The 19,228-nt window shown below is 41.6% G+C and overlaps 2 protein-coding genes across 3 annotated transcripts in view; one reads left to right on the top strand and one right to left on the bottom strand.

Annotated features, from left to right (window-relative positions):
* The window catches only part of RB1 (RB transcriptional corepressor 1), a 119,212-nt gene that overhangs the window by 36,888 nt on the left and 63,096 nt on the right, over window positions 1–19,228 (bottom strand). The window lies entirely within an intron of this gene.
* On the top strand, window positions 2,415–5,734 carry LPAR6 (lysophosphatidic acid receptor 6). Its single transcript, XM_090031720.1, has one exon. It carries the CDS (start codon window positions 3,104–3,106, stop codon window positions 4,136–4,138), a length of 1,035 nt encoding a protein of 344 aa, XP_089887846.1. The 5' UTR covers window positions 2,415–3,103; the 3' UTR covers window positions 4,139–5,734.

The raw sequence follows: 19,228 nt of genomic DNA, 5'->3' as shown, positions 1-19,228 counted from the left end.
GTACCAACTTCCAAGAGAAGCGGTGCTGGCTCCTACCCTGGGAGTCTAAGAGGAGGCTAGATGTACATCCTGCTGCGGTCGTTTGACCCCAGTACTCTTTCCTGCCATGGCAGGGCATCGGACTAGATGATCTACTCAGGTCCCTTCCAACCCTAGAAACTATGAAACACTTAAGTTTCACAGACTCACTGGATTTCTTTAGGGTTATTAATTTAGATACCAATACATAGATCACAAGTTCTACTTTCACAAGCTGAGTAAGAAATGAACTCGACTCCTAAGACCAAATCTATAACCCAATGAAAAAGTGGAAAGGCTTCCAGTGGGGTGTAGATCCATCTCCTACTTCATAAGCAAACAAAATATTTACTTGCATACCACATGGGCCTCCCCGCCTCCACCCCACCACCCAAAAATCAGCCCTCCAAAACTGTGGTACATCCCTTGCATTGAAACTGGGTTTCTTTACTGGAACAGAAACATGAATAGAGCAAGCAGACACTGACTCAGGGCTGCCAGCTAGCTGCTGCTTGCTGCAGAGAAAGGGCAGAGTCCAGTGTTAACCCTCTCACAGCTGCTGGGGAAGCAGTGGGTCATGGTTGAAGTGCCACCGAGTTACCTAATGATGTGTGATCCGCTTACACATTTTGCATCTTGATGTGACATCCAGTGTAGAAACAATACTTTATTACAGGGAACTTACCCTGTATTTATTTCACTAGAAGATGACCCTGATTAAGATGATCCCCCACAATAATTCCTTGTCAGGCCAGGCGTCTCTTGGTCTGCTACCTGGTACCATGTAAACCAGTAAACCTGGTTCCATGGTTGGCTTGTCAGTGACTAAACTGACACCCCCACCTAGGCCAGGCTGGGAGAGGAGGGTGTGTGGACATCCAGCAGGACTAAAAACAAGACCTGTCAAAGGACAGATGAGCTACCTGTGAGCCAGGAGGCCATCCATACCTGGAGAGGAGGTGCGTGTCACCAAGTCACTCTGCCTGAACAATCACAGCATCTAAGGTGCCCCAGCAGTTGCAGCAGCCTCAGGACTGACTTGACCCAATAATTAGATTATATACATGTAAAATGTATCCTGTTGAACTCTATCAGTAGATTAGGTGAATGCACTTGGAAGAAACAAAGTTGCCAACCAAGTCCAAAAATAAATTCGTAAAAATTCATAAAGAACACATTCAAATGCATTCCTAGTTTCTATTTGTTAAATCTCACATAAAGCAACCAGGACAAACACTGTCAATAAGAAGCTAGCTAATATTTATCCTCCTTTATATTGAATTACATCACAAGCTTACTGCAAGCCTTACCCTAGCCTGATTAAAATTTAGATCAGATCTATGTCAGACCACCACACATAAAATAAATTCCCTTTATAAAGCTGAAATACTCACTTTTGGTGTCAGAAATATGCTACCATACCCAAAGCACAATCTTATTGAGAAAAATATTATTTTTCTTTAAAAGATAAAAGGTACTTTAATGAGTATAACCTATTGCATTAAGCAGTGGTTAGTAGTGATGTTTAAGAAAAATGCAAGTATTTTATTCTTCTTACTTAACTGCAGAGCTGCAAAGCTTAACTATCAGGACAAACAGTGTGATACACTTACCTTTCAAACAAAGGCAAAATGCAAACCCTGCCCCATAGAATATGCACTTTAGAAAGTCAAAGGCAGATGTAGGGAGGGGAAAAAGAAAGGCAACATAAAAACAGAGCAATCAAAATAGTGATAATCAGGTGATTAATAGCTGGAATCTTGGTTTTCTACATTTCAATACTAGGTCACATGAAAGGTTTCTTCCTCACAATCACCCTCAACATAAACTCCTTTCTTCCACTTCCACAACAATGCCTGCTTTTAATTCCACTGTCTTTATGCTTTTTAAATCATTATTAACCTCTCTCACAAGAAAATAAAGTAAATTCCACTGGTTTTAACAGGGTTGGCCAGGTCGGGAAAGTTACACAGAACCTGAAGCATTTAGAGAATCAAGGCCTAAAACTACTTAATCAGCTAGTTTCTGATTCTTGAGGCATATTGTGTTTTATTACAGAGTTCAGGTTTTTTGAAAACTACATCTGTAAGAGAATTTCAGAACGTAATATGACAATCTATGATCATTTAATCTTACTAGCAAAGAAAATGAAATGTTTAGTTATTCACATAGCTCAAGAGTTTTTAAAAAACCAGCAAAACTTAAAAAGCACAAGACATATTTCAGTGGAACATAAAGAGTTAAAAGGGGACTGCTGTGCTAGTGACTATTTGCATGCCTCCAAGATACAGCCCCAGCAGACAGATTATCAGATTAAAGAAATGCAAACAAACTGAAATCATTCTTCACTTAAAGTCCACCCTCTTCTTCCAGTGATGTCATTGTACAAATTGAGCCAAGTCCTTTTTTTTCCTCCCCTCTTCAGACTAAGCAAGAAATACTATACAATCCGCATCAGAGGTCTAAATTCAGCAAGAACTAACATGCTTTGGAATTTATTTCTGAATTTTATGCAGCCTGCTTTCCGCCCCGTGTGGTTAGTAAGTCAGAGAAGCTGAAAAGCTTGTTTTACAGCAAGAAAGCAGCAAGGGAAATGGAGATGCCTACATCTTACAGAGTGCAGGAAATCTCTTCCTAAGAAATACATGTTTCCAGTTACTTAAACAACTGTGGAAAGTTTATATTCGGAGTGCTTCTTTACATCACAACTTGCAGCTGAACAAAAAACAGCAGGTCCTACAAAGACATCATTGCAATTTGGGAAAACAAATGTAGAATTAAATAAACTTCAGGATGACCTCATCTGCTGCCAACATGTGAATTACTGCCCAGCGCTGGGTACACAGCTATTATAGTATTTGGAACTGAAGATCAATCAACTGGCAATTACCAGAGTGGAATCTTTTTACTGCAACATTCATGTTTCAGTTTGGAATTTATAAAGTGAAATGGAAAAATATAAAAAGCCACTTGAAACAAATGCATCTGCAAACCAATCTTGAGATTTTCAAGTAAATACAGCAGAATACAAAAAAGGATAGCTGCCAATTAAAGGATTTCCGAATCGTAAATTTAAACTGCTAATATGATGGTAAGCTCCAATTGTTCTGCTGAAGACTCCTTTAAATATATTTTGTATGGATGTATGTTTAGTATGGTGTTCGTTCTTGGTCTAATATCCAATTGTGTTGCTCTCTATATATTTACAATCTCATTAAAAGTGCGAAATGAAACTACAACTTACATGCTTAATTTGGCAATATCAGATCTGCTTTTTGTGTTTACATTACCCTTCAGAATATACTACTTTGCACTAAGAAACTGGCCATTTGGGGATTTACTTTGCAAAATTTCTGTCACACTGTTTCATACAAACATGTATGGAAGCATTTTCTTTTTGACTTGTATAAGCGTAGATCGTTTTTTAGCTATAGTATATCCATTTAAATCCAAGACTCTTAGAACCAAAAGAAATGCAAATATTGTCTGTGTTGCAGTATGGATAACTGTGCTAACAGGAAGTGTACCAGCAAGCTTTTTTCAGTCCACCAACTCCCGAAATGACACCAGAGGAAATGAACAAAGTACATGTTTTGAAAACTTTTCAGAGGATACATGGAAAACTTATCTGTCAAGAATAGTTATCTTCATTGAAACTGTAGGATTTTTTATTCCACTGATCTTGAATGTGACCTGCTCTACAATGGTTTTAAGGACACTGAAAAAACCAGTTACATTAAGTCGGAACAAAATAAGTAAAAACAAAGTACTTAGAATGATTTTTGTCCATTTGGTGATTTTCTGTTTCTGTTTTGTGCCATATAATATTACACTGATACTTTATTCTCTTATGAGAACACAGACATGGATTAACTGTTCATTTGTAAGAGCAGTCAGGACTATGTATCCTATCACTCTATGCATTGCAGTTTCAAATTGTTGCTTCGACCCTATAGTGTACTATTTTACATCAGACAGTATTCAAAATTCAATAAAAAAGAACAGGTCAACTAGAACACGTGAAGTCAGATTCTCTGAAACTCAAGCTGCAGAAAACTTTATTCAACACAGCTTCCAGACCTTAAAATCTAAAATATTTGACCATGAATCTACAATATAGACTGTTTGAAAGCATACTGGAACTAAACTGGAATGAAAATTTACACATTTTTTCAGCTGTAAAAATATTTACTTATACACTTCCTGCACCTCAGAAAAAAGGATATATAATGATGATAATTTAAATGTCACTTGTATACATTTAAAAAATGATACTCTGTAGAAAAGCATAATTACTGTAAGAATGACACTTTTTTCCAACCTCGTTACCAACTGTAGTTCCTCCTGTGTCTCTTTACAATTTAAAGCCATATTTTTTTGTGTTTTGGCATCAGCTTAAGATAGTCAATGAGGTCCAGAGCTGGTTATTCAGCAAATCATAGGAGATGAAAACCAGATTTTCACACATAGATCCTAACAATTTTAACAAAAGAAAAACAAAATTGGGAAGCCATGGCTATTTTGAGGTTTGTCACAATGGCAACTGTGAGGGCTATGTTCTGAAATGTATGGATCATATTATTGCAAATGTGCTGGCAGTTCCATGTTTTTTTCCTACCCTTTTATATATCCCCCTTTTCTCTGCTTGCTTATAAAGATTAACCTTTCCTTTTTAAAACCAATTATATGTACAATAGGACTTATGAGGATGCAGATTATTTAAACTACAACTGTTTGTAGCATCTTAACATCAGAAACCTCTCCCCCGCACACAAACATGGTTAAAAACCAAGCACCAAAAGATCTGGTGTCTTACAGGATCCCAAAATCCAAGTAATTTAACAAATTTAACTTTTTGGTAGTTCAGGGAATTGGAATGCAAGTCAGGAAATTTGAACCTCTGCATTCTACAATTATGAGATTTTTTTTTTTATATATACACATATACACAAATACTCTTTGGTTCCTCTGTCCAGAGAGTAGAAAATTTAATGCTCATCTTTATAAAAATCTTTGAGATCTATTGACTGAAATTATTTTGTAAAATTGCAAGTAGTTTTTTAATAGACTTTTCTTTTCATTAAAAACAGTTCCTAAGAAACTACAGCAAATAAAACTAAACCCCTTTGAATAAACCCTGTTTGAGTTGTATAATTTAACTTCAAAGTACTTCTTTGTTACTAAAGAAAAAAAGCCTTTTGTTAATGAGTATTCCTTTCACGAATACAGGGATGCTGCATGAAAAATTAAGTATTTTGCCAAAAATCCCCAGAAATTGTAGTTAGCCACTTATTCTTGTAATGTATCTTCTCATAAATGTTTGCGTCAGAGAAGTATTTTGATTTTAAACATCAGTTTGGAAAAACCTTAAACTTAGTTTCACATTCAGGTTTCTTTACACATCTAGAAAGTACATAAATGCATTATTTGAGGTGCCTGAATACTGGAGCCATAAATGCAGGGGCAGGTTTCAAGTTAAGGTTTATTTCATAGATTTCATAGACATCAGGGCTGGAAGGGACCTCAGGAGATTATCGAGTCCAGCCCCCTGCCCAAAGGCCAGGAAGTCAGCTGGAGTTATAGGATCCCAGCAAGATAAGCATCCAATTTACTCTTGAAGGTGTTCAATGTAGGTGCTTGAACCACCTCTGCTGGCAGGCTGTTCCAGACCTTGGGGGCTCAGACAGTAAAGAAATTCTTCCTTATGTCCAGCCTGAAACGGTCTTGCAGGAGTTTGTGACCGTTCGACCTCGTCATCCCTTGGGGCGCTCTGGTGAACAGATGTTCCCCCAGATCCTGGTGGTCACCCCTGATAAACTTATAGGTGGCCATCAGATCACCCCTAAGCCTACACTTTTTCAAGCTAAAGAGTCCCATGGCTCTCAGCCTGTCATCGTAAGATCTGTTTTCCTGACCTCTGATCATGCGCGTGGCTCTCCTCTGGACTCTCTCAAGCTTCTCCACATCCTTTTTGAATTGTGGAGCCCAAAACTGGACGCAGTACTCCAGCTGCGGCCTCACCAAGGCCGAGTACAAGGGGAGAATGACGTCCCGGGATTTGCTTGAGAAGCATCTATGGATGCAAGCCAGCGTTTTGGTCACTTTATTAGCTGCAGCATCGCATTGCAGGCTCATGTTCATCTTGTGGTCAATGATGACCCCCAAGTCTCTTTCTTCTGTAGTGCTAACCAACGTAGCACTGCCAAGCTTATAAGGGTGCTGCAGGTTTTTCCTCCCAAGGTGGAGAACCTTGCATTTTTCGGTGTTAAACACCATCAGGTTCTCGTCTGCCCATTTGCTGAGCTTGTCCAGGTCAGCCTGGATCACCCGCCTATCTTCTGGAGTGGATGCTTTGCCCCAAAGTTTGGTGTCATCGGCGAACTTGGCCAGTCCACTCCTGACTCCAATGTCCACATCGTTAATGAAGATGTTGAACAGTATGGGTCCCAGGACAGAGCCTTGAGGGACCCCACTGGTCACAGGGCACCACGATGAGTGACTGCCATCAATTACAACCCTCTGGGTCCGACCACAGAGCCAGTTTCCCAGCCAGCGGATCGTGGTGGAGCCAAGGCCACAACTGGGCAGTTTGGCCAAGAGGTGATCATAGGATACCAGATCAAAGGCTTTTTTGAAGTCAAGATATATGACATCAATCTCTTCTCCCTTGTCCAGGTGATAGGTCACCTGGTCATAGAAGGAAATGAGATTGGTCAAACAAGACCTACCCGCAACAAACCTATGCTGGCTATCCCTTAGAATGTTAGCCTGGGCCAGTCCATCAAGGATGGCCTCCTTAATAAACTTTTCTAAGATCTTCCCCAGGATAGAAGTCAGGCTAATGGGCCTGTAGTTAGCCAGATCCACTCTCCTCCCTTTCTTGAAGATCGGCACCACATTGGCCTTCTTCCAGTCTTCGGGCACTACACCAGAGCACCAGGAGTTCTCAAAGATCCATGCCAGGGGCTGGGCTATGACGCTCACCAGCTCCTTGAGTACCCTGGGGTGCAGATTGTCAGGGCCGGCTGACTTGAAGGTATCCAGCTTCTCAAGGTGTTCCTTCACGAGGTCAGCATTTATGGAGGGTAGGGGATCCCCATCACCTGGATCTCCCTGTCCCATAGCAGGTTATAGCTATCATTTATCTATACAAATAAAAAATCTAAATAGAAACATACTTTAAAAATGTCCCGCATTTCATGAATTCCTCAGCTGAGGAAGTACTGTGCATCTTATTCAGAACTTATTTAACTTTACTGAAAAAATAAATTTAAGAAGTCAAAGGAACTGTGAAGTGGTATTTGCCCCCCTTAAGGATAAAAGTAAAGAACTAAAAAAAAGCAAAAAAGCTACAGTTGTACTTGCCATCTGGATTTGTGCATTTAGCTGAGTTTTTGATCACTTAAACACGTATAAATCTTATAAATCTGGGCAATTAGAGAAAGGATGATTGCACATTAAAAAATGGTGTGCCATACTTGTAATTCAATATCTAAGCAAACTAACTGGGCATACCCCTCTGGGATAAATTTATCAGCCTAATTTCATCAAAGTCCAAAATGCATTATGATTACTGTCACTGAAAAAAATATAGTTGGGCCCTTGAAGGAGTTTACCAGAATTTGATTCAGAATGACTGTTCATTTAACCCTAATAACATCTTTATTTTTTATAAAGTGAGCTACACAATTTTAATATGCCACAGTGGTACCAAAAGGAAAATCCAATGTTCCAAAATGTAATCAACTACTACAAAAGACAGCATAAAGTGAACTAGACAATTGACAAAGCTCCACTATGTTAGAAATTCTTGAATATTTTCTCAAATGTATAGTTTGCATATATTCTAGAGTGAATTTACAAACTAGAATTAAGATACAAACTTAAAGAATTATGTTAAAATTTAAAAAAATATGAATCCTGTAACAGGTTAAAAACTATTAAGACTAATAGTGCCTAAAAGCACAGTAAACCATACAGTATTCTGCAAAACATCTTAAAAACTTGAGTCTTACACTAGTATGGCATGCATGCATCCATCCATCAGTGAAGGCTATGAAATTATCTCTAACTGCACTTCAGACATCATCTTTTTGGTTATAACCTGGCTTAAGAATTTTTTTAATCCTGCTATTTATAGGACTATGTTTAACCATTGTTAGCCTTCAAAAGAACTATATAGATTTGCCAGGGACTATATTAAAACCAGTAATACATCACATTTTACTGTAGCAATTCAAAGAACTCCTTAACCCAATGTAATACTGGCACATATAAAATAGAAGTGTTAAGTTGTAAAGTGATATTTTAAATCCTAAAAGTTAGTTTATCAAGAGCATTGTTTAAATGTTGATTTCACTTTAAGTTCTATACCTGGAAATTTAGTTTTTTTGATAAGAGATTACGTTCAATCATTTTATTTAATATTCTGTCTGCTAGTAGATGCATAAATAATTTTCAGGTTGTTTAGTAACCATCTCTACAGCTGAAAGTAAAGAGAATACGGATATAAGAGTAGACTTTTACGTTTAGATTTTTAAATAGATTTGTTTTATGTTGAATACCCTTTCATTTTGTTCCTCTCTTGCTTCCCTATGAAGGCCCCTAGAATAAAGTATCAAGACTCTTATCACAGATACATGCATGGGCACACAGTCCTCAGGCCATCTCATTCATCACCAGCCTACAGAGAAAAATTCTCGCTAGCTAAAGAAGAAACAAAATTGCTTTTCAGATAAATTAAAGGGTTAATTGTTTCACGACACCACAGCATTACAGAATCCAAGCAAGCCCTTTTCAGAGTGCTGGAGGGAAAGGTGGAGTTCTCTCTCCAAGATTACCATGTCAAAAATTGCATGTTTATAACAGAAGTCACAACAGGCGGAGGAAATAAAACCAAGCATAAAGGAACTGCTCTTTTACTCAGACTTTCCACAGTATCATTTAACAAAAAAGTAAAAACATTAAACAACGTTCTTCCTCAATTCTGGATTCAAGTAAGATTTTCACTGAACTATGAGCTAAGCACAGAACCAAAAAAGTGGAGCTGGGCAAAAAATTCTCATGTGAAAATTTACAAATGTTTCTATTCTGTATGAGGGTGAGATGTTTCTCACCACAAACTACACACAACAGAATGCCTCTCCAATCTCAGAAGAGTCAAAAGGCTATCTACTGGGTAAATGGGGGCATTTTTCCACGTGCTGGGACACAGTGCTGGGTGCTATTAGTGAGCCATGCTAATTAAGAGAGTCCACCTGTCACGTGCATCAGCGTCACTGCACATCCCCACATTGACAAAACAGTGGTGGGGCACTTTGAACAAAAGCTCATTGGACATGTTTCATTTCAAAGCGCACTGCCGCCATTTTGTTAGCGTGAAGATGCTGATACACAAGGCTGCTGGAGCACGTTAATTTCCGTGCTTCGGCAGACTCAATTAATCGAGTCTGCTCCGAAGCACCGGATTTCCAGCATGTCAAAGCAGGCTCCATGCATATATATATATAGGAACCCAGGGAGTCCAGGTTTCAAGTGCCTGTTCTGCCTGAATCAGACCAAGGAAGCAAACCCGTCTCTCACATTCTAGCCAAGTGCTCTAATCAGCAGACTACTGGCTATTTTGGACAGTTGACAAATGGTCTCTTTCCTTCTCCCTCAAAAAGAAACTTCATGACTGCTGAAACAGTTGATTTCTATGGAATCTTTGGGTTTTAACAAATGAATATTTTCCAAAATGTCAAAGAAAAGTCTTTGGTTTCAGATGCCGATGACAAAAAGGTCAAAAGGCTAACATAACATATTTCATCATTATAGTTCCATATCCAACCCCCCCCAGCCTAAATGTAAAACACATGTGCAGTCAATCTCGCATGAAACCTAAGAACACACAGAGTCTGTTCACAGTCATGACTGGCAGACCTATAATTGTTCAAGTCTGGCGTGTTGTAATAGGCTACCCGGTAAACTATAACTTTGGAAAGATTTCTGCCTTCTGTGGAGACCTCCACACACACCCAGGAGACATAGTCAGCGATTTGGCCAGTCGCTGACCTCTCCCCACGTATGGCAAAAGTTTTCAGGTGTATCTGTTCTGACAGCTCGTCCGTTCTCATCAAGAGCTCACGAAAATCTTCAGATCAAAGTTACCTGTATGCTTTGCTTAAAATCTGCACCACACAGTTTGTAATCTGTGCAGTGAAAACATCTGCAAGCTGAACTGAACAGCTCAACTTCTCTTTTTACACCGCGCAACCACAACTTCTTCCCTACGCTACAATCTCCTGTAGTGCAAGTAAAAATAAACTTTCTGTATAACCAAGATGCGTTAAACTTCCCGACTCCTCTCGCTTACCTGTCTACCTGATTACCTTACCCCACCCACGTCCAGCCAGTCGTGCCGACCCAGGCTCACGGGTCAAGGGTGCACCGGTCCTCGGACGCGACACAAAAATTGCCCAATATTTTTCCTGGGTAAATTTTTGACTAGTACCAATCACAAATTCAATTTTTGCTTTGGCATCAAATCTGTGTAGCTGGGGTAGGATCCTTAGTATATATATTTGTTTTTAATCTGTGTGCCTAAAAAGTCAGGAAATTTCACAACTTGAAAATTGAATTTGAAAAAGTACTTGACATGAAGTTTGCTCTACTGCAATTAAAAAGGCCCAACTGAAAATAAAAAGAAAAACCAACCAATTCCCAAAAACATGTGTACCCTAGAATCCAGAACTGAAAGGTTTTCAGTTTTTCAATAAAAAGTAAAAAAAAAAAAAATTGTATAAGAAAAAAAAAACAAGGTCAGTTCTAATTGTAATATGTAGTTAAATACCTCAAAGCAGAGAAGATTTAGAAAACAGATATTTAATAATATAGATTTATATTTTTTTTCTGAAATGGATTCTTTTCATAATGCATGTCATCTACTATTACCCATTTAGGTCAGAAAGGTACAAAAAGAATAATGCCAAGTTAATAAATGATTACAGCATTCAGGAAATATGTAAGTGCCATGGTTTCATGGTCCTTTGTTAACAATGAATTATTTTTGCCATAAATTATAACTACCAGCAGTTATAAACAATAAACGTGAAACTTTAATTCTCAAAAAAGAAAAAAAGAAAAGAAGAGACACCCACTGCAGTGTAGGTACCTCATGAATGTAACAGGAAAATATGATATATCCAGTTTTATATCACAGCCCCAGTTAATCCATTGAGGGTGCCACTCGAAAATAAAATAAGATTAATGGTGGCAAAAACAGAGAGCGGAGCCCTTTGCACTCCCAGCACAGAATCAGGAAAAGCTCTGATTTCACAGAACAAAATCCATCACTGGTTCCATGTATTTGTCGTCAGTAAGATATATTTTTAAACTAAAGGTTTCATTTTATAACATTATGCAAAATTCTATTTGAATTATTTAACAACTTCCAGGGTGAGTGGATATGTTGATTCTTACAAAAACACACCACAAAAAAAAGTACTCTCACTATCCTTTATGGACAAGTAGATGATAATCAATTTACTGTCTCCTGCACAAGTAAAGATTTCTTTTCTTTTAGAAAGATTTATACTAACATTTAAGACAGAATAAATTGTACTTATTTTCTTTTTTTAAAGAAACCGGTTATTTATTTTGACGAATTTCAGTAGTTACAGTAGCTAGCTGAAATTAGGAAATGTGGCTGGACACAGGAGCAAGCTATCCCCCTTCAGTGGAGATTGTACTAGTTACACTTACAATTTACAGCAGGGTGTCAAACAGATTTAGGACAAAAGGGGCATGTGCCTCATTTGCAGGCCAAACTGGGCCACAGGCTGACCTCATATGCCAGATCCAGCCCAAAGGGCAAGTCCAGCATGGGCGCTGCATGGAGCACACATCTTGGACCAGCCACATGTATAATTTGCAGTGTGTACACTGGGCCTAGCCCCACATGCTGCAGAGGCATGTTCCCACCTCAGCCCTGCAAACAGCACAGCACACAGAACTGATCTAGGTTGTCAGACCAGCATGCAGGGCCAATCTGTGGGTCCAATCTGGACTAACCCTGCGGGGCGGATCCAGTGTGCAAAGCTGATCTGGCACAGGACCACACGCTGCACATGCCCAAGACCACACCTGTGCATTGCATGCCTCACACTCTGGCTCCAGCCCAGTGCAATATACGGCAAATGAAGCTGGTTCAAGGTACACGTTTCACGTGACATGAATTAGACTAGCCCTGCATGCTGGGTCTAGCACAGGCGGCTCAGTCTGGACCAGCCTTGGATCCAGCATGTAGGGCCACTCTAACGTGGATATTGCATGCAGTGCACACCCCAGACTGGCCCCATGTCTTGTGCAGCCTGCACCACGCAGGCTCTATGCACCATTTGCAGTGTGCAGGGCCAGTTCCAGCATGCTGCATTGTGACAGATGGCACTGAAGACTGGATGACATGGCTCCACTGGCCTAATCCAGTCTCTGGGCTCTATCTTTTAATAACTCTGATTTCAAGTGCCTTCTGATACAGCAATCCTACTTATTGCTCCATATTCAAAGTTTGACCAATAAGGACTAAATTTAGCCCATAATATTTTATATTCAGTATCAAATGCATGCATCAATAAATGCTGGTTCTAGCTTTAAAATGCTTCTAAAAATAACCAAATGTTTGCTCAAATTCAAAAGGATTTTTGCTTTCCTTTGGAAAGCACAAATTTAAATGTTCCATTTTAAGTTTCCTAGTATACCACACAGGGATTCTATTGTGAGGAAACTAAACATTAGAAATATCGTATGCAACTATCACAAAAACAAAACAGCTTTTGATCAGGACTAGCGCTCATAAACATTTCCTCTGTATGCTTTTAAATCAAACCTAATGTTTCACATGCTATTATATTCTTGATGTTTGTGGGGAGGCTAATTTGATTAGATTAGACATGTGAGAGAATAAAAGAAATATCAAATGGTCTTCACACTAGTCAGTATAGGAGACGGAGGAAGGGACAGGGAGAAAACTTAAGTTGAAATAAAAACAAGTTTGTAGTTACTATGTTTCAGGATTAAGAAGAATGAGTATGTACAGTGTCCAGGCACAATGGAATCCTTCCCTATTAGGCTAGGGACAGACATTACACACAGACCAGTTTAAGTGATCAGAAAGTGGTTTAAACCTGTAACAGAACAGATGTTCAGTGCACATAAACCAGGATCAAAATGGCCAAAACTGGTTTGAGATGAACCTGGTTGAATGTAGTATCAGATTTAACTGATTTTGCTCAAACCAGTTTATGCAATGTCTGTCCTAGACTCCTTGCTGTTTAAGATAAACTAGACTCCCCCAGCATCCGGGAATGCTCTCTAAGCTGGGCAGGGCTCCCTGTTCCACAGCAGGACTGGCCCCTCCCCTCTGCTCTCTAGCCAGAGCAGGGACTGGCCCTAGCAGAGATACCAGGGGGCATGGCCCTGTTAAGGCGAAGTGGGCAGGGAGGGGGTTAATTCTTCTATCCCTCCCCTCTTCCCCACTGCAGCTGAGGTCTGCCCATCTGCCAGGGAACAGAGGGGAGGGGGCTGCAGGAGTGGCCCTTTGGAGCTGCCAGACCCCTGCTGCAGGGAATGGATAGAGGGAGAAATTAACCTTTCTCCTGCCCCCTTCACCTTAATGGGGCCATGTGGGGTTGGCTGTCCTGCAGGGTTGAGAGGGGCTCTGTTCCATGCCAGGGAGAATTTTTCCCCCTCCTATTCCTCCCCCCAGGAGGGCTACAGGAGTACAGAGCCCAGCTGGGCAGGGTGAGGGTGTGCCAGGTGGGAGGCATAGGGCCCCCACACATTCCCACGGCATGCAGCCCCCACTGTCTGGCAGCAGCAGCAGCAGGCAGGGACATCAGGGTGCTTGTGCCTGATGCAGGCATGGCTCCAGCCAGCACTCCGTGGAGCAGGGAGCAGAGCTTGCCTTATCCCCAAGACTCTGCTCCCCACGCCTCTCTCCCCAACTCTGGCTGCGCAGTCCCCCCACTCTGCCGGGAATGGAGAGAGCCCCACCCCCTGCTTCCCCGCAGGATCCATTGAGGGGTTTTCCCTGTGAGTGTGGAGCAGCAGGTGTTTGGCGCAGAGCCCTGGGGATAGAGCAGAGGTGGGCAAATGCAGCCCAGGGAACAGATTTGGCCCATCAGGCCATTCTATCCTGCCCACGGGGCCCCTAAAAAATTTACAAAATTAATATTTATCTGTCCTGGGCTGCCTGTCATGTGGCCCTCAATGCCTTGCCAAAACTCAGTAAGCAGCCCTCCACCTAAAATAGTTGCCTGCCCCTGGGATAGAGGCAGCCAGCACTGCACTGAGTGAAGAGTGCAGCCATGCGCAGCCTTCCCAGCCACTTCATTCTCCTGGGCTCCATGCTGTGCACCTGTACCTCTGCACTAACAAGGGGAAGCCCTGCACTGGATTCTGCCGGGAAGCAAGGAGCAGGGCACCCTCCATTCCCTGCAAAATGCAAAGACTGAGCAGCCAGGAGTGGGACAGGCAGCAGGCTCCAGGGCGGGGCTTCTCCCCCCTGCAAGGAGTGGAGCTACAGGTGTGGGGACCAGAGACTTGGGGATAAGGCAAGCCCTGCTCCCTCCTCCACGCAGCACTGGCCAGAGTCGCACCTGCATCAGGGATAAGCACCCTGATATCTCCAGGCAGCAAGAGCTGCACGCCAAGGGGGGAGTGTGTGGAGGTCCCTACACCCCCCACCTGCACCCTGCCCAGTTGAGCTCTGTGCTCCTGCTGCCCCTCTGTGGGGAGGAGGAGCACAGGGAAGAGAGTTCCCTCCAGCATAGAATAGATCTTCCCCCTGACCTGGGAAGGGAGGTGGGGGGAAGGGGAAAGAGTTACCTATATAACACAAAAATACCCTTCCTTTTGCTGCTGCTGCTTTTATTTCAGAAAAGGTAGCTGCAGCCTCCTCTGAAACACACATACATATTGCTAATACCACAGTTTTATACTATAAAAGTAAACTCAGTAATGTCACTTCGAGGTGTACAAAGGATGCACTTCTTGAATATAGCATTATGCACCTCAGGGGGAAAAAAGACCAAAAAACCAGAAAAGAAACTGTGCAGCTCAGAACGAAAACAATTAAAACCACCTAGAAAAAAACCAAGTGGGAGGTAATATTTCAGTTTGACAACTGTATACTACATTGCCTCCAGATACAGAGAAGTAGGCACACACTGAATAAAGATCATATTAGTTTGGATGACTGCTCTGGTGACTAGTGGAACATTTCTGATTTGCAAGGAAAGTAAACCATTAAATGACTCAGCTCACAACATAGTACAAAAAAAGCAGCTATATAAACTGCTCAGTTATTTGAGGGTGTGGTTCGGAGATATCAGGCCAGACTGTTAATCCTTCCTGTTTAACCTCACTGAATTCAACAGTTGTACAGATGTACATCTGTGCAACTGAATCTAATGTTATCCAATGGTGTTGTATTGGTATAACAAGAGAACTGGCTCAAGAATTATTTACTTTCCTATGTAAAGAGTCGCACCAAGTTAGCCCAAACTTCAGGCTTTATAAAAACAAGTTTTACAAAACCTCACAGTAAAAAATGTATTTCTGTAATATTTAATATAAATCTAATGGCAACATTATTTTAAAAATCCTAAAAAACAAACATTCCCTTAGTGTTGGCAACACAGGCTGCTTACAAATGTAACCCCCACCCCACAAAATGGTGCCTTATTTTAAATCTGGTATGCCTCCCACACCGAGTGCACTGCATGCCCAGAAGAGGCAATGATGTTAGTTTGACCCAGCTCCCCAAATGTCAGGCACTTCAGTGGAGCTTTTTTGGTGCTTTTATTTAAGTGCTGATTAAATCAGCTTTAGATAAAACCACCACAAATCTCTCCTGAAATGCCCAATCTACATAGATGCTGCGGAGCCCAGTCGAGTTAATGTGCTGCTGTTTCCAGCAAAGTGCATTTTTTTGGTTTTATTTTTTTAAGTCTGTCAGCAGCCACAAAAATATTATAAGACTGCGAGAGTTAAATTTACTATTCCATACTCATTTAACAAACACAGCAACACAACAATACATAAGGAATGTAGTGAAAAATTAAATGTAAAAATTCTCTCAGTTCTAATGCATTTATTTCATATAAATTAAAAAGCAGTATCAAAGTTCAGAGAGACTTGTTTCTAAAGGTATGTCTGCATGCACTTGCCACTGTGATGACAGCTCATGTAGACAGACCCAACCTTGTTTGAAATGAGCTAGACTTGGTTACTGCAAGCAGCACAGAACTTGGTACAGGCTGCAAAATACCTGCGAAGCAGGGTCAACACCTGGGTTATTAGCAACAAGTAGCCCAGAGTGTGGTATGCAAAGACATTTTGCTTGGCACGCACACCTTGGGGAAGGACTGAGGGGAAGGGGCCGGGGCTATACTGCCAAAAGAACCAGGTCCTTCGTGGCTCCCCCACCGCTTTGCCCTTGGCACACCAATGTCCTATGATGTTGCCAATAACTCTTTGATTTCTCTTATGACTAGTTCAGATTCCTTTATTAAAAGACATACTAAAAATTCAAAATTGTATAAACATGAAAAGAGAAAAAAAACTCCAAATATGTAAAGTTTCAGCTTTATTTATGATTACATTTGAAGCGGCTGCATGATATACTTCACAGTTGCTGATGGCTGATTAAGTTCTCTCACTGGACATGCTTGCACTCGAATCAAAACAACATTTGTGAGGGCCTCACCTTTTAATGGGGCTGGTCTAAGATGAATCTTTAATTAGTGCAGTATATAAATGTATGAATCTTGTGTTAACTGTATCATGACCAACACCTTAAAAGCCAATGAAGTCTTCCAAACTTTTGGTATAAACAGGGCAAAAACAAAACATTTCACCCACATGGATCAATGTAAAGGGGAAGCATTAAATGTTCTGTTCTCCTTTACAGTAGTGTGAAAGACTAGGTTCAGTAATAGCAGTAGCAGCATCCATCTTCCATTTTTCTGTTTTCACAGTACACCAGAGTGGTGGTCACAATTCCCACCAAGGCTTGGGCCTGAACACTACAGCCAGACTGTGACAGTTCCTTCTTTGCTGTTGTTCAGCTTAGTTACAGCGGCTGCTTTAATTGGCCCTTGGCTAGACTAGCTTGTTAAATGTTTTGAGCCTTAATGTGTTGCTGTTAATGGACTCAAAAGCACCAGATCCAATTCCCGAAGTACAACTCTTCGCAAGTATGATGAAAAAAATATGCTCTTTCCATAATAAAAAGATTCATCACAGGCATTTCTGAACTTTCACGGCATCTGAATGTCTGTGAATAAAAAGCTGGTCTTTGGTCTGGAAATACTCCTCGTTTGGCAGAGCTATCAAACACACACAAAAATCCAACGGTGATCTGACTAGTTCTTAATACCCAAGAACTGTACCTGGAAATCAAGCAGTACAACTGAGAAGATACTGAAGTGCTATGTATCAGTTCTATGGCATGGAGCCTACTTTGCTTTGAATGCTTGTATGATTAATCTAGTGACTTAAATTTTTAGTTAAGTGCATGCATCCAGCCAAGGTGTACTGTATAAATTCATGTTTAAATCTCATCACAACCTTCCTAAGAGAAAGTGGCTGGTAACAAGAAACCTGGCTTAACCTTATTTAAACCAGCAAAATACCTTAAGTGAACAACTACTGACTGTTATAATCCATAGTACAGTGATTAGAAAGGACATTTCACTTTTCATAGAAGTTACTTCAATTTTCCTACTTGTACGTGCCCAAATTACAACTGCTGCATATTTATATGAAATTATGAAAAAGATGTGCGATTTGAAGAAGGTCAAGATGACAATGGACAAAAAAGAGATCCAAGAGGAATATCTAGATATAGAAGCATGGAAGAATTTAAGATTAGAATAGAAGGTTCATAGGTCAAGATAAACTGCCCTACTTAAGAGAGTATGTCATCCATAAGAACCAACTTTGTTGCATTGCTTAAGGCAGGGTAGTCAACCGGGGATACACATGCTGGGATGGGATGGGCTCCACCTTTCCCCTAAAGGTAAGCGTGTGTTCTCTTCCAGGTTGGTGAACCTCCTTCGGCGGGCTTTAAACTAGGCTCGTCGGGGGAGGGGGAAGATGAGGGCGGAGGAGACGATGAACTACCAGGCCCAGCAACAGCCAGCGAGCCCAGACCAATGGTCAAAAGGGAGAAACAGGTAAGCGATGGGGGACGGGGCATTGCTGAGACTAGGGGGTCAGTGGGCACAACCGTTGGAGGCCTCAAATGCCTCTACACGAATGCTCGAAGTATGGGGAAGAAGCAGGAGGAACTCGCCCTCCTCCTAGCTGTCACCAGCCCTGACATAGTAGGGATCACAGAAACGTGGTGGGACTCATCGCATGACTGGGCGGTGAGTGTGAAGGGCTATAGGCTATACAGGAAGGACAGGATAGGAAGGAAAGGTGGAGGAGTAGCACTCTACATCAAGGAGGAATATACTTCCTCGTTAATTAGCAAGGGGGTAGAGGGGGGGCACTCTGAGGTGCTCTGGGTTAGAGTAAAAGGCAGTCCAGGGGAGAGAGACTTAACGGTGGGAGTCTACTATAGACCTCCCAACCAGGGAGAAGAGCTCGACCAGGAATTCTTAGGTCAGCTTACAGAGGCAGTGAGGGCTAAGGATGTGGTCATCATGGGGGACCTGAACTTCCCAGACATCTGCTGGGAGGAGCAGTCAGCCAAGTCTGATCGCTCACGTCAGTTCTTAGCCAGAGTGCAGGACATCCATCTAACCCAGGAGGTGCACAGTCCCACCAGGGGAGACGCCTTGTTGGACCTGGTGCTGGCCACGGGTGATGACCTGGTGAGGGGGCTGCGGGTGATGGGCCACCTGGGAGACAGTGATCATCGCTTGCTGGAATTCACCATCCAGCGTAAGGTGGCAAAGGGCTGCAGCAAGGCAACAGCCCTAGACTTTAGGGGGGCTGACTTCAACAAGCTAAGGAGGATCGTTGGGGAAGCGCTGAGGACCCAGTGGGGAAGGGAATCAGATGTCGAAGGTGAGTGGTTGCTCCTTAAGGAGACGATCCTCCATGCCCAAAGGGAGGTAATCCCAACAAGGGTCAAAGGGAGCAGGAGGGCACATAAACCCCCATGGCTCACTAAGAGCATCCGGGAATGTCTCCTTGCTAAAAGGGAGGCATATACCCA

This window comes from Crocodylus siamensis, chromosome 1 (assembly GCF_052110815.1).
Source record: "Crocodylus siamensis isolate JL-2025a chromosome 1, ASM5211081v1, whole genome shotgun sequence".
Classification (NCBI taxonomy): Eukaryota; Metazoa; Chordata; order Crocodylia; family Crocodylidae; genus Crocodylus; species Crocodylus siamensis.
This window is presented reverse-complemented; position numbering and strand designations above follow the sequence as displayed.